The sequence below is a fragment of the Oratosquilla oratoria genome, chromosome 34 (assembly GCF_046742065.1).
Source record: "Oratosquilla oratoria isolate Oo_2021 chromosome 34, ASM4674206v1, whole genome shotgun sequence".
NCBI classification, from domain to species: domain Eukaryota; kingdom Metazoa; phylum Arthropoda; class Malacostraca; order Stomatopoda; family Squillidae; genus Oratosquilla; species Oratosquilla oratoria.
The window spans coordinates 40,142,790-40,155,289 of record NC_134810.1 but is presented as its reverse complement, the minus strand read 5'-3'; the positions used below and the strand labels follow the sequence as shown (position 1 = coordinate 40,155,289).

At 50.8% G+C, this 12,500-nt stretch overlaps 1 protein-coding gene across 15 annotated transcripts in view; it reads right to left on the bottom strand.

The window, feature by feature from the left end:
• The window catches only part of mmd (disintegrin and metalloproteinase domain-containing protein mind-meld), a 781,430-nt gene that overhangs the window by 173,639 nt on the left and 595,291 nt on the right, over window positions 1-12,500 (bottom strand). For all 15 annotated transcript variants that reach the window (XM_076173443.1, XM_076173455.1, XM_076173452.1 and 12 more), the window contains 4 exons: window positions 4,963-5,136; window positions 4,319-4,514; window positions 1,866-1,974; window positions 746-865 (listed from right to left, as the gene is read on the bottom strand). In XM_076173443.1, coding sequence (XP_076029558.1) covers window positions 746-865; window positions 1,866-1,974; window positions 4,319-4,514; window positions 4,963-5,136 — 599 coding nt within the window. The remainder of the gene's footprint in view (window positions 1-745; window positions 866-1,865; window positions 1,975-4,318; window positions 4,515-4,962; window positions 5,137-12,500) is intronic.

Below are 12,500 nucleotides of genomic sequence, written 5' to 3'. Positions count from 1 at the left end.
GAGGCCCTGTATTGTTGTGTTTGCTTTAGTGGAAGAGGCTGACCATTCATTGGAACGTTTGAGTGTTTCATAGATTCATGACTGAGAAAAGATTATTAAGTGCTTGGAAAACGAATAACTGGAAGGCTATTTTTTTCCGAAGAAACTCTGACCGTATACATAAGTTTATTGATAGTGGTAATAAGAACGGGAAAATGAGCAGGTGAATATATGGTAATATTGACAGGAGGAGTAAAATGCCATGGCCATAGATGTGAATGTATATATGATCATACGAGTGTGTCGGATGGTTGATGGGTCAGTGAAAGAATGAGATAAATGATCGGGTGAGTTAACGAGTTTAGTAGTGAGAACGAACCAGTGTATGTGACTGAAGCCCCAATCACACCAAGCTTGCGACCTATTTCCGACCACCTTCGACCGAAAATCAAGCGATCGGTCGGCGACACAAAACCTATGCAAGGAATTGATATGGAAAAAAAGTTAATGTGGTTAAGATGAAAATCTATGCACTGGGGACTATTCAGTAGGTGTTGTAATATACCTACCTATAGATCTATCTATTTATCTATCTTATTACCGACTACCAGCAACTTCCAAAGACTACCTGCAACTGGTCGGCAACAGGTCGTAAGATTGGCGTGATTGGACCCTAAACGAGCGAGAAAATGAACGGATGAGCGAGACGACGGTAAAGGGATGTTTGTGAGATCGCCTGAATGATTGTATGGGCAACAGGACTTACTTGCACTCATATTCCTTGCCACTCATAGCCACGATCGTCCTCGAGTAACTCTGGTCCGTCGTGGGTGTCACAGGATGTTGGTTACCGTTCTGACACTGGAGCGTCCCACACATGATATCCCTGAAATGAGGTGGTTAGAGTTGACGTGAGTAAACATTCGAATAAAAGCGTATACCAAGGACGGATGAGAGTTATGGTCATAGGAATAATGATGGGAGGAGATGACAGTCCATCAACAGATATTTTGGGTTGAAGTGACTTTATAGAAATGCCTATTGATGTTCTACAGAGCCGGAATAATGAATGTTTAATCTCAGCAATACTCTATATACTGGAACAATTGCACCATGAGCCTTTTCAGTTTTATTAATTATTTCTTTATATTATTTTATTAGGGGGGGGGGTTGACTACGGTACCATTATCTGCTGTGGCAAATCACGTGATGGAAATCTGTAAGAATTATCCTTACCATGTACACAAACACATACCTTCCCAACTGTTTGATTTTATTTGTCAACTCTTCGATCAACCCACATTACCATTCCTCTTCTCTCTCACCCACAGCATCTCCGATCTACACCTACGGTTCTTCTTTCAACACATGCAAAGGATTACAAAGGAGGGGCATGCCGACAGGAGACCTTTTGGTCCATGATTAGGTCGGATGCGAAAAAGATTATGATAATGAATAAATGAATAAAAATTATGATGATATGAATAATAATAAAACTTATTGACCCACTGTCGGAGAACGAGATAAGATGGACAGAAAATCTGTATATTTCGACCACTATCTGTGGTCCTCTTCAGCAGAATGAAGAGGACCACAGATAGTCGTCGAAATGTACAGATTTTCTCTCCATCTTATCTCATTCTCCAACAGTGGGTCAGTAAGTCTTATTTTACAAATTAAACCTACCTAATAGATAATAATAAATAAAACTAATAAATAAACGCATACGCCCTGTTCTTACCGCCCCCCCCCCTCCCACATCCCTCCCTACTCTTTCATTTCCTCCCTCTCTCTTTCCTACACCTTACCTCTTCCTACCACCACACTCCCTCCTTTCTCCTCGTTCTGCCTCAGATTTCATGCGAATACGGGAGGGGAGGACTTACCCGAGTTCGCACATAATGTAGCTTCCGTTCTTTCTCCTTCCGCAGTTCCCGTTCACGGCGCCCTGGGTGTTGTAATTTTTGTAGCACATCTCGTCGGACGCCCGGCCACCTGTGGGAGGATGTCCAAAGTTAGTATGAGTTGACATACATATACATACATATACCAAAGGCTTTTTCCCCATTACAAGAGAGGTAGCCAAAAAAGAAAAAGGCATAAAAACCATTCCCACCCACTCTATCCCTAATACACTCCACTCCCCACCACCCTCCACCCTCCCTCTTATCTTGACACCTCCTGGATGACGGGTCATCCCTGCATCTTGTCCACTGTCCTTGGTCAGAGGCAGTGTTGCAAGACACATCACATCCACAGCAAGGCCGCTTCATTAAATCCGCGACCGCGCCTCTCCGTCCCTTCATACAGAAAAGGAGAAGACGGGGAGAAATCCTTTGAGGCTGCGACAAATTTTTCTCACACATACTACCTCACCCCCCCATCCCCCCACCCATTTGACATAATGATCATAATGATCATAATTGAGTCGACATAATGATCAAAAATCCTTTTCATAGTTACTTGGGTTCGTTCCAAAGAATACCAATGTATGAGATGGACATCATGACAGATGCGTGATATTTACATATACATGTATGATATATAATGTATAATGACAGATGTTCTTAGAGTAATCTTCTCTCTGATACAATATTTGATAAAATGGATAGCCGCTGACGTTCTGGTGATCCATGTTGCTGATCGCTCAAAATTGCGGAGGACTTTTTTTCTCTCATTGTTCAATGTGGAGAAGAATTTTCCAGTGCTGGAAACTTCTGTTTCAAATTGAACAATGAGGAACAAAATTCTTCGGCAATCTTGAGCGATCAGCTACACAGATCGTAAGAACTTCAGCGGCTATACAGTTGAACAAAAATGACAGATGTATGAATTCTCTAGAACAATATTCTCGATCGAGCTTCTGTAGCCTCAATTGATGCTCACACAGGCCTATGTAGGAAGCCCCAATAAAAAAAAGAAAAAAAGAAAAGAAAAAGAAAACGAGTAGTAGTTACTGGTTGCAAGATTTTTTGTTCAGATTTTAAGTTTCCCCAGGGAGGCTAAGCATGAGCAGTAGATATGAGAGAAACTTAAAGAGCAAAACAGGTCGAGATCTCATACTCAAAATATAAGCACCTTGTAATGTGTCAGTAAGATTTTCACGACTCGTCTTAATCCAACATGTTAAACGAAAAACAATCTTGCTGTCTCAAAGGGGGGGTGGGGGTGGGAGTTGAATCCAAATAGAGTCTTTAATAAATTAATATGTAGTTTAGTTAGGTGTCTACTTCCTATCTGCTTGAAGTTGCCCGTCATATGTGACGGCCACTTCCGTATAGTGAAGCGATTTACCAGGAAAGTTCTCACAAGCTGAAGTTTCAAAGTTAGCGATAGGCTTGATTGCTGGACAGGGAAATGACAAGTGTGAAAAAGAACGCGAGCAAATAAAATTAAATGTCTAACTCGCTGCATGGAAGATTTTTTATTTTATTTCATTTATTTATTTATTTATTCATTTTTTATTTATTTTTATTTTTATTCTTTTAGAAATTTGAAAGAAGAACAAATATATCAGAGGAAGTGGAGAATAAGAAGGAGTCTGCGTGCGGACAATGTGACAGGGAGGCTCCACAGAGAAAGTTTACTGGTGCAGTAGAAATAGGAGGAGGAAGAGGAGGATCAAAAGGAGGAGGATCAAAAGGAGGAGGAGGAGGAGTGGGGAGAAGGAGGAGGGGTGAGAAGGAGAAGGAGGAGGGGTGAGAAGGAGGAGGAGGAGGAGGAAGGGGAGGAGGGAACAAGGACGAGGAGGAGGAGAAAGAGGAGGAGGAGAGGGAAGAAGGGGGAGGGGAGAGAAGGGGTAGGGGGGAGGAGGAGGAGGAGAACAGGGGCAGGAGGAGGAGGAGGAGGAGGGAAAAGGAAAAGGAGAAGGAGGAGGAGGAGGAGGGGAGAAGGAAATGAGGAGGAGGAGGGGGAGGAGGGGAGGGGGAAAGGAGGAGGAGGGGAGGAGGGGGAGGGGGAAAGGAGGATGAGGGGAGGGGAGGGGGAGGAGGATGAGGAGGAAGTGGAGGAAGACGAGGGTGGTGAGAAAGAGGAGAAAGAGGAAGGTGGTGTGGAGGAGAAGGAGGAGGAAGAGGAAGGTGGTGTGGAGGAGGAGGAGGAGGAGGAGGAGGAAGTGGAGGAGGAGGAAGTGAAGGAGGAGGAAGTGAAGGAGGAGGAGGAGGAGGGTGAGGAGAAGAGGACAAGAAGGAGGAGTGTGAAGAGAAAAGGACAAGGAGGAGGAGGAGGAGGAGGAGGAGGAGGAGGAGGAGGAGGAGGAGGAGGAGGAGGAGGAGGAGGAGGAGGAGGAGGAGGAGGAGGAGGAGGAGGAGGAATATAGTGCTGGTGAATAACAACTCACCGTATCCCCAGAAAAGTTGGCACTGATTGTTTAGCGTGGGACAAACACCATTGTAGCAATAGCCATGGTCGTTGTCGCACTTGTTCCCGTTCTTCTTGTAAATATCTTCCGGACACTTCCCGTGGAGGCCGTCACAGTACTCTGGAATGTCGCACTCAGACTGCTTCTTCCGGCACATATGGCCTTTGGGACGAAGCTGGAAGTATTGAGGGAACAAGAAGACAGTTTAGGTGAACTTAGGTCAAGGACACAGTGGCTTCGTCAATTGCTAGGTGTGTATGTTGTTTGATTCTTGAAATACATGTGTACATACGCATACTTGCATACGCGAAAGCATGCACGCGTACACACACACATACGCGTGTACATGCACACGCGCGCGCGCACACATACACACACACACACACACACACACACACACACACATACATACACACACACACACACACACATACACACACACACACACACACACGTATATGTACACAAATTTTACATGCACATAGACACCATTTTCCAAAATCTATCTGTAAATATACGAGTATCTTCGTATCTAACCATCTACATAGATGTTTCTCTATCAAACCATCCACCTCTTTGTCTATATACTAATCTAGACTGCGAAAAGGAGTTGGTTTTAGTACCTTACAGTTATCACAGCAAGGTCCTCTGGCACACTCGGCTTCGAGTTTGAGTCTGCAGGTCAGAGGGTCGCAACAAGGGTCATTCTTCTCACATTCTTCCCTTTTGCCGCAGTCACAGTCCTCCCCAGTGTCGACTCGCCCGTTGCCGCATCTGTCCACGGAGCCGGGCGACTCCTGAAGACGGGTTTAGAGGTCATGGTGGATACAAGTGAGAACTTTATCTAGGTTACGAGAAGTAGAGTTCAAGTGACCACCCCCCCTTCCCTTTCCCCCCCTAACCCATACACACACATACAGGAAGAGAAACGAAGAGGTAAAAATCTTACCAAAGGGTGGGTGGTTGTGGGAATCTAGTTGCAAGAGAGGAAGATCCAAAAACAACTCAAAAAATTATCCTTACCGAAGAATAGGTTCTTGTAGGAATGAAATACGCAACACGTGTTGGTCCAGTAGTCTTTGGGAACACGAATGGGATTTGGAATTTGCAGATAACCTTATCAACGTTGGTTTCAGTTTAATGGGGGTCGTGTCACATTAGATAAAACGTGCAAACATGTATTGAAAACAAATTCTTACTTATGCTCAGATTTTCACCACTGGTCTCTCTCTCTCTCTCTCTCTCTCTCTCTGTCTCTCCCTCCCTCTGTCTCACTCTCCCTTTACCTCTCCCTCTCTCTGTCTCTCCCTCCCTCTGTCTCTCCCTCCCTCTGTCTCTCCCTCCATCTGTCTCTCTCCCTCTGTTTCTTTCTCTCTGTCTCTTTTCCTCTGTCTCTCCCTCTGTCTCTCTCCCTCCATCTTTCTCTCCCTCCCTGTCTCTCCCTCCGTCTCTCCCTCCCTCTGTCTCTCCCTCCCTCTGTCTCTCCCTCCCTCTGTCTCTCCCTCCCTCTGTCTCTCCCTCCCTCTGTCTCTCCCTCCCTCTGTCTCTCCCTCCCTCTGTCTCTCCCTCCCTCTGTCTCTCCCTCTCTCTGTCTCTTTCTCTTCCTCCCTCCTTCCTTCCCTCCCTCCCTCCCTCCCCCTCTCTCTTTATCTGTCTTTCTCTTTCTTCCTCCTCTCTCTCTCTCCATCCTTCTCTTTCGCTCTCCCTCCCTTCCTTTCCTCCCTCCCCGCTCTCTCTCTCTCTCTACCTCCCTTTCACTTCAGATTCTCTCTTTTTTCTCCCTCCCTCTCCTTTCCTCCCTCCTTCTCTTTATCCCCCCCCTCTTTCTCTCGCGCTCCCTCCCGTCTCTCTCTCTCTCTCTCTCTCCCTTTCTTCTTGCCCCTCTTTAAGAAATGAGACTTGTATTACCATGACTAAGAATTCTTCGAAACCAATGTCAGGGGACATTTAACCCATTGACAAACTTTTATCTTGTAGTTTGGTCCTCACAGTATTCGTACGGCCTCATAAGCACGCTGTAGCCAGGACCGATGTATGACTACGGAATAGGTCAATTCCTTCCCCATAGCAACTTACCCGAAGCTAAATAAAATAATCTGGATTCATCAGGATGAACCCTGATTGCATGTCACCATAGCGCAGAATGCTTAAGAAATAAGTGGTCTCATTTCTGTCAAAGTACTTTAGCGTACAAGTATGTTGTACGCAGAGCAAGCAGCTTCCTGTTCATCCTGGCCTCAGCGTAATATTAGTTGGAGAAAGAAAGCACGGATGCTTGATCGTGAGAGCCTATTTTCATGGAAATGGTGTGATAACATTATCTTTATCGGCTGAAAGAAACCTGCACAGCGAAGCTATAGCGATAATCCCATACCACACTCCTGGTCATATGGCCACTTCCCGAAGGTTGAGTGTGGTTTGGAATTTTTCCGCCAGAATCATCAGAAATTTAAAATTCCCGGCTCTGTGCAGGCATGCACATTGACGACCCCACCTCCCCCTCCCTACACCTCCCTTCTTGGCCGGCTCGCCCGAGTCCTCACTTAGCGCGGAATCAGACTGAGCGGTCTACCCGCTGCCGGCCTTTGGTTTTTGCCGGTGAGTCTGTTTCCTGCTTGTTATTCAACTGATAGTTTCAGCGCTTTCTGCATGGTTACCGGTTTGTCCCATTCTTCGACCACCCTATTAGTGAACCAGTTGTTGCCTTCTTAAATCTAATTGGTCCGGTTTGTGCCCATTGCTGCGAGTCTGGTGGTGCGGAGGGGGGCTCCCCTGGGAGTCGTCGGGCCTCTCGGCGGCCCCATACCTCCTACGATCAATGGTCCTCTAACGCCTCACGGCTTGCCTCGTCAGGCCCTAGGCGTAGACTTCGACCTTAACCACTCGTAATCAGTTCCCCATACGTCTCCGGGCCGTCCGTGTTAAGAACCCGGGCCTCTCGGAGGACAGGGGGACGTATCTTATGGTACGGAGGGTGGCGCCCCCGAGGGTCATCAGGCCTCTCGGCAGCCCCATACCTCCGACCATCAATGGTCCTCTAACGCCTCACGGCTTGCCTCGTCAGGCCCTAGGCGTAGACTTCGATCTTTTCAGCTCGTAATCAGTTCCCCATACGTCTCCGGGCTGTCCGTGGTAAGAACCCGGGCCTCTCGGAGGACAGGGGGACGTGTCTTATGGTAAGGAGGGTGGCTCCCCCGAGGGTCATCAGGCCTCACGGCAGCCCCATACCTCCGACCATCAATGGTCCTCTAACGCCTCACGGCTTGCCTCGTCAGGCCCTAGGCGTAGACTTCGACCTTTTCAGCTCGTAATCAGTTCCCCATACGTCTCCGGGCCGTCCGTGGTAAGAACCCGGGCCTCTCGGAGGACAGGGCGACGTGTCTTATGATACGGGGGGTGGCGCTCCTGAGGGTCATCAGGCCTCTCGGCAGCCCCATACCTCCGACCACCAATGGTCCTCTAACGCCTCACGGCTTGCTTCGTCAGACCCTAGGCGTGGACTTTGACCTCTTCCGTCGTCCGACGTCTCCGGGTCGCCCGTGGGTGGGCGGCCCGGGACTCTTGGGGGACGTGGGGGGGGGACGTGTCGGGTGGTGCGGAGGGTGGCTCCCCTGGGGTTCGGCGGGCCTCTCGGCGGCCCCCGTGCCCCCGACCGTCGTGGCCCTCTGGCACCTTTCGGCTTGCCTTTTCGGGCGGGTCCGTGAGCCCACCTTCCTCCCGGAGCCGCTCACGTAGACCCAACAGGAAGTCCCGCTCGAGAAAGAGTTCTATCTCTCTCAAGAGGCCTAGGACGCTCAGCTCGTCCACACCCTCCACATCCCGGTCACGGCACCACCCTCCTTCCGTCCCTGATAGGCCCCGTCTTCGACTCTGCCCTATCTCGCTATCCGGCCTTTCAGGCCGCGCAGACCAGAGCATCCCCCCCCCTCTTGCGCAGCCTTCTAACGAACCTCCGGCTCTGGCCCCCTCTCCCACACTCCCTCCTGGTCCTTCCCTCCGCCCCTCCGCGCCGGCGGCGGGTATAGGACTGAAAGGCCCCTCTCATGAGGAACCCCCCCAATCAGACGACCGTCGGGTTGGGGGACGGGGTGGAGGACCACCTCCGTTCATCTTTACCTTATCCTCCTACCACGACGGACTCTTACGAGATCCGCCCTTTCTCATGGTATGACCTTACATACATCCCCCTTGTGTAGCGGCGAGGGATTTTATTCAGCAAAGATGGGGTACCTGAATGACATCATTTGACGTCTCGATCTGGACTCCGCCCTACTAGGCTGTCCAGGCACCCAGGAAATGACACCTCGCTATATCATGATGTGATCCTTTGACGTCACGTGATGCTGTGACATCACAATGTGACCCTGTGACGTCGTGATGTAACCCTGTGGCATCACGATTTGACCACGTGACATCACTAATTCTGTAACATTACTGTATGGTCCAGTGGAATTACAATGAAAACATATGACGTCACGATGGGGGTCCTGTGACGTCATTTTGTTGGTGTCGTCACGATATGATTACATGATGCCACGATGTGATAATAGTTCACGATGTGATCAGGTAACGTCAATATGCGATAAAGTGACGTCACGATGTGATATGACGTCATTATGTGATAAAATGACGTCACGATATAGTCCTATGACGTCACGAGGCGATCCTAGGACGCCATGATTAAATCCGGTGACGTCACAGTATAATCACATGATGTCCCTAGGTATTAAACATATGGAAGTCAGCTTGTGGGTTATGAGACGCCACAAACTGCCATAGCACACTATTAGATGAGGACGCTCGCCACGGGCTTCGAGGACTTCCCGCGGGAAGACTTGGGGTGAGTTGGATACATACCGAGGGTCCAGGCCCGTCTTAGCGGGAGACGCTCAGGGAACGTCTTCACCCAGGACGAAGCCTCTTGACTAACGCCCACGGACGAGGTCGCTCGGAAACGACCTCGGCCTCGCATGTATGTTGTTATACGTTCTATAATCGATTTTGTGACTTCACTACACCGTCCGGGGATCGGAAACCACCTTGCCCTACTAATTTGATTCTCTTTACCATACCAAAGAAAGGCCCAGGAAAAACGAGACTGGCTATGAACCTGAGCGCACTGAACAAATTCTTGAAACCCCTGCGATTCAAGATGGTGTCGGTGGCTCAGGTCCGGTCAGCACTCCGGGAGGGGAGTTGGGTTAGCGTCCCTGGACCTTCAGGACGCAGATTGGCATTTCCCCATCCACCCCCGATATCGCCGTTTCCTGATGTTCCAGGTAAGGAGGGAGACATATCATTTTACCAGACTCCCTTTCGGACTCTCGCTTACCCCGAGGATCTTCACGAAACTAGTGAGAGTGGTAGGCGTACGCTGGACGGAAGCAAGCGTCTCCACACTCATGTACCTAGACGGCTAGTTGATGCATTTGCCCACCGGAGAGGGTGCATCGGCCGACATCTCGGTGGCTATGAGAGTGTTGGTGGACGTGGAGTTCGGGGTGGACTGGGAAGGGTCTGCCCTCGCTCCCACACAGAGACTCTATTGGCTCGGGATTGAGTGGGACACAGTCGGCGCTCTTCGGGTGCTCCACTGTGCCAAGAGAGCTTGCTTCTCTCACACGTTCTCCCACCTTCGGTGGTGGTGGTGGTGGTGAGGGGTTGGCGGTTGGGTTGGGTTGCCTCAACTTCGCGACCCCGGCCCTTCCACTGAGCCGCTTGGGGCGCCGACGGCTGGTACGGGAGGTCGACAGTAGCATACCGCTCCTCCCGCGCGATCTGCCCGGGCCGGTAACCTCAGCACTCCACAGCTTGTTGCTTCCCTGGCTTCGGGCGGGGGCCCTACACCGGTCGGTCCCATAGTCCCCGCCCCCACCTCGAATGGCAGGAGCGGCGGACGCCTCGGACATGGGGTGGGGCTTCTAGTCGAGCTGGAGACATCAAGCTTGCCGGGGAGGGTCGGAAGATAGAAGGTCGCTACACTTCAACCTTCGGGAGCTGATAGTGGTGAAAGAATGACTCGAGCGACACCCCGAATTCTCCTGCATGAGCGTCTGCTTGGACATAGACAATGTGACGGCAGTACAGTGCGTGCAGAGGCAAGGTACGGCCCGACCAGGTCCACTCCTAGCCCTGTCGGAAGACATCTTCGCCGAGGCATCACGGCGAAGTATGTTCCGGGCCGGGAGAACTACTGGGCGGACGCTCTATCCAGGTTTCAGGAGACCTCCGTGATGTGGCAACTACGCCCACAAGTGTTCGAGTCGCTCTCCCTCCGCTACGGCACCCCAGAGGTGGACCTGTTTACCTCCCCAAACACGACCCAGCTCCCCCTCTACCTCACCTACATCCAAAGGACACGCACAGGAGGCCCAGACGCCTTCACAGAGGACTGGAACAGCTGGAAGTACGTATACATTTTCCTCCTCCAGCGACACTGGTCCTCCTGAAGGTGATGCAGACCCTCAGGTCCTTCAAGGGTCAGGTCCTCCTGATAGCTTCCTACTGGCCAACCCAGCTGTGGTTCGGGGAGCTAATGAGATGGTGCCCTTCTCCCCCTTCTACTGGGGCCAGCCTGCCTAGCCAACAGCCTTACCGCACCTCTCCAAGCGTCACTCCAACTTGATACTTGGAGTTTCTACAAGATAGAGCTCACCTTCCGTCCTCAGTGCGGCAGTGTGGGTCCTGCTGACGGAGATTCCGGAACTGCCTTCGGAGACACGCGATGGTGACCATCTCCGCCAGCACGGTTCTGGACTTCCTGATTTGGTTGGCTGACTCCACCAACAGGGCACCGGCGACGATCTCGACTCACTATACAGCCTTCACTGATCCGCTACGCTTTGGCATGAACATCCGAGTGCCACAGAGGGCGCGAACCCTCCTAATGAAGGGGATCAGCGCCTCGAGAGAGCCGAGACATCAACCGGTCCTGGCCTGGTCCTTGCATCGTGTTCTGCAGTACCTGGCGTTCGAAAGGGCCATTATGGAGGAAGAACACTTCCATCAACGTGCCGTCTTTCTGCTCGCCTTGACTACGGACTACAGGGCTTCACAGCTGGCGGCAATCACCCGCCACCCGTCCTTCTCCAAACTGGAGGAGGATAGCTCGGCCCTAACCCTCTCTCCATCACCAACATTCCTGGCCAGGAACAGCCGAGCGGGCGACATGATTGGCCTTCTCAGAATACAATCCTTCCGGGAGGGAGGACGCCCACAAGCGCTGCGCCCGGTCCGTGCGTTCGAAGACTACGTGGAGCACACGGAAGAGATTTCTGAGGATCGTCTCTTCTACAACTCGAAATCTAGGATCCCCCTAACCCTGAGGTCCCGGGCGCACCTGCTTTGCCGCATTTTGGATAGAGCCGACCCGGGCCATGCCCCGCACGCCCACAGCATCAGGAACTTCGTGGCATCGCTGGCGTTTCTCCGCACCCACTCAGTGGAGCGGGCGCGGGACCTAGGGGCTGGACATCGACGACTCCCTTGGGGACACGGTGTCTCTTCCACTCGGTCGCCCCTGTCCCATGTGTCGCCATGGAAACGGCTCCACCCCTCTCATCTCAAAAAAGGGGGTGGAGGGGGCAAAGGGCGACCGAGGAGTGGGGAGGAGCCCAGGAACCGCTGAATAGGATACGATTTTCGTATAATTTACGCATTGTGTGAACAGTGCAATGTTGTGCATGTCACATTCTTCGGTGTGGGTACTTGATGTTTCTTTTCTCCCCTCTACTGAGTGATAAAATAAATAAGTCTCCCATAGAAAAGACACACGTAATAATGGTTTGACTCAGGCTTCACCTTTCCTCCCACCTGTCCTCGTCTCATGCATAGCTTCGCTGTGCAGGTTTCTTTCAGCCGATAATATTTCTTTGTCGCGGCTCGTGCCGCTTAAATTGTTTTTTATCGGCTTAAGAAACCTGCACAGATTTAGGGTCTCTCCCTCTTCCCACAGGCAAAGCCTTTATTTCTCATTGAAGTGAGGACTCGGGCGAGCCGGCTAAGAAGGGAGGGGTAGGGAGGGGGAGGTGGAGTCGTCAATGTGCATGCCTGCACAGAGCCGGGAATTTTAAATTTCTGATGATTCTGGCGGAAAAATTCCAAACCACACTCAACCTTCGGGAAGTGGCCATATGACCAGGAGTGTGGTATGGGATTATCA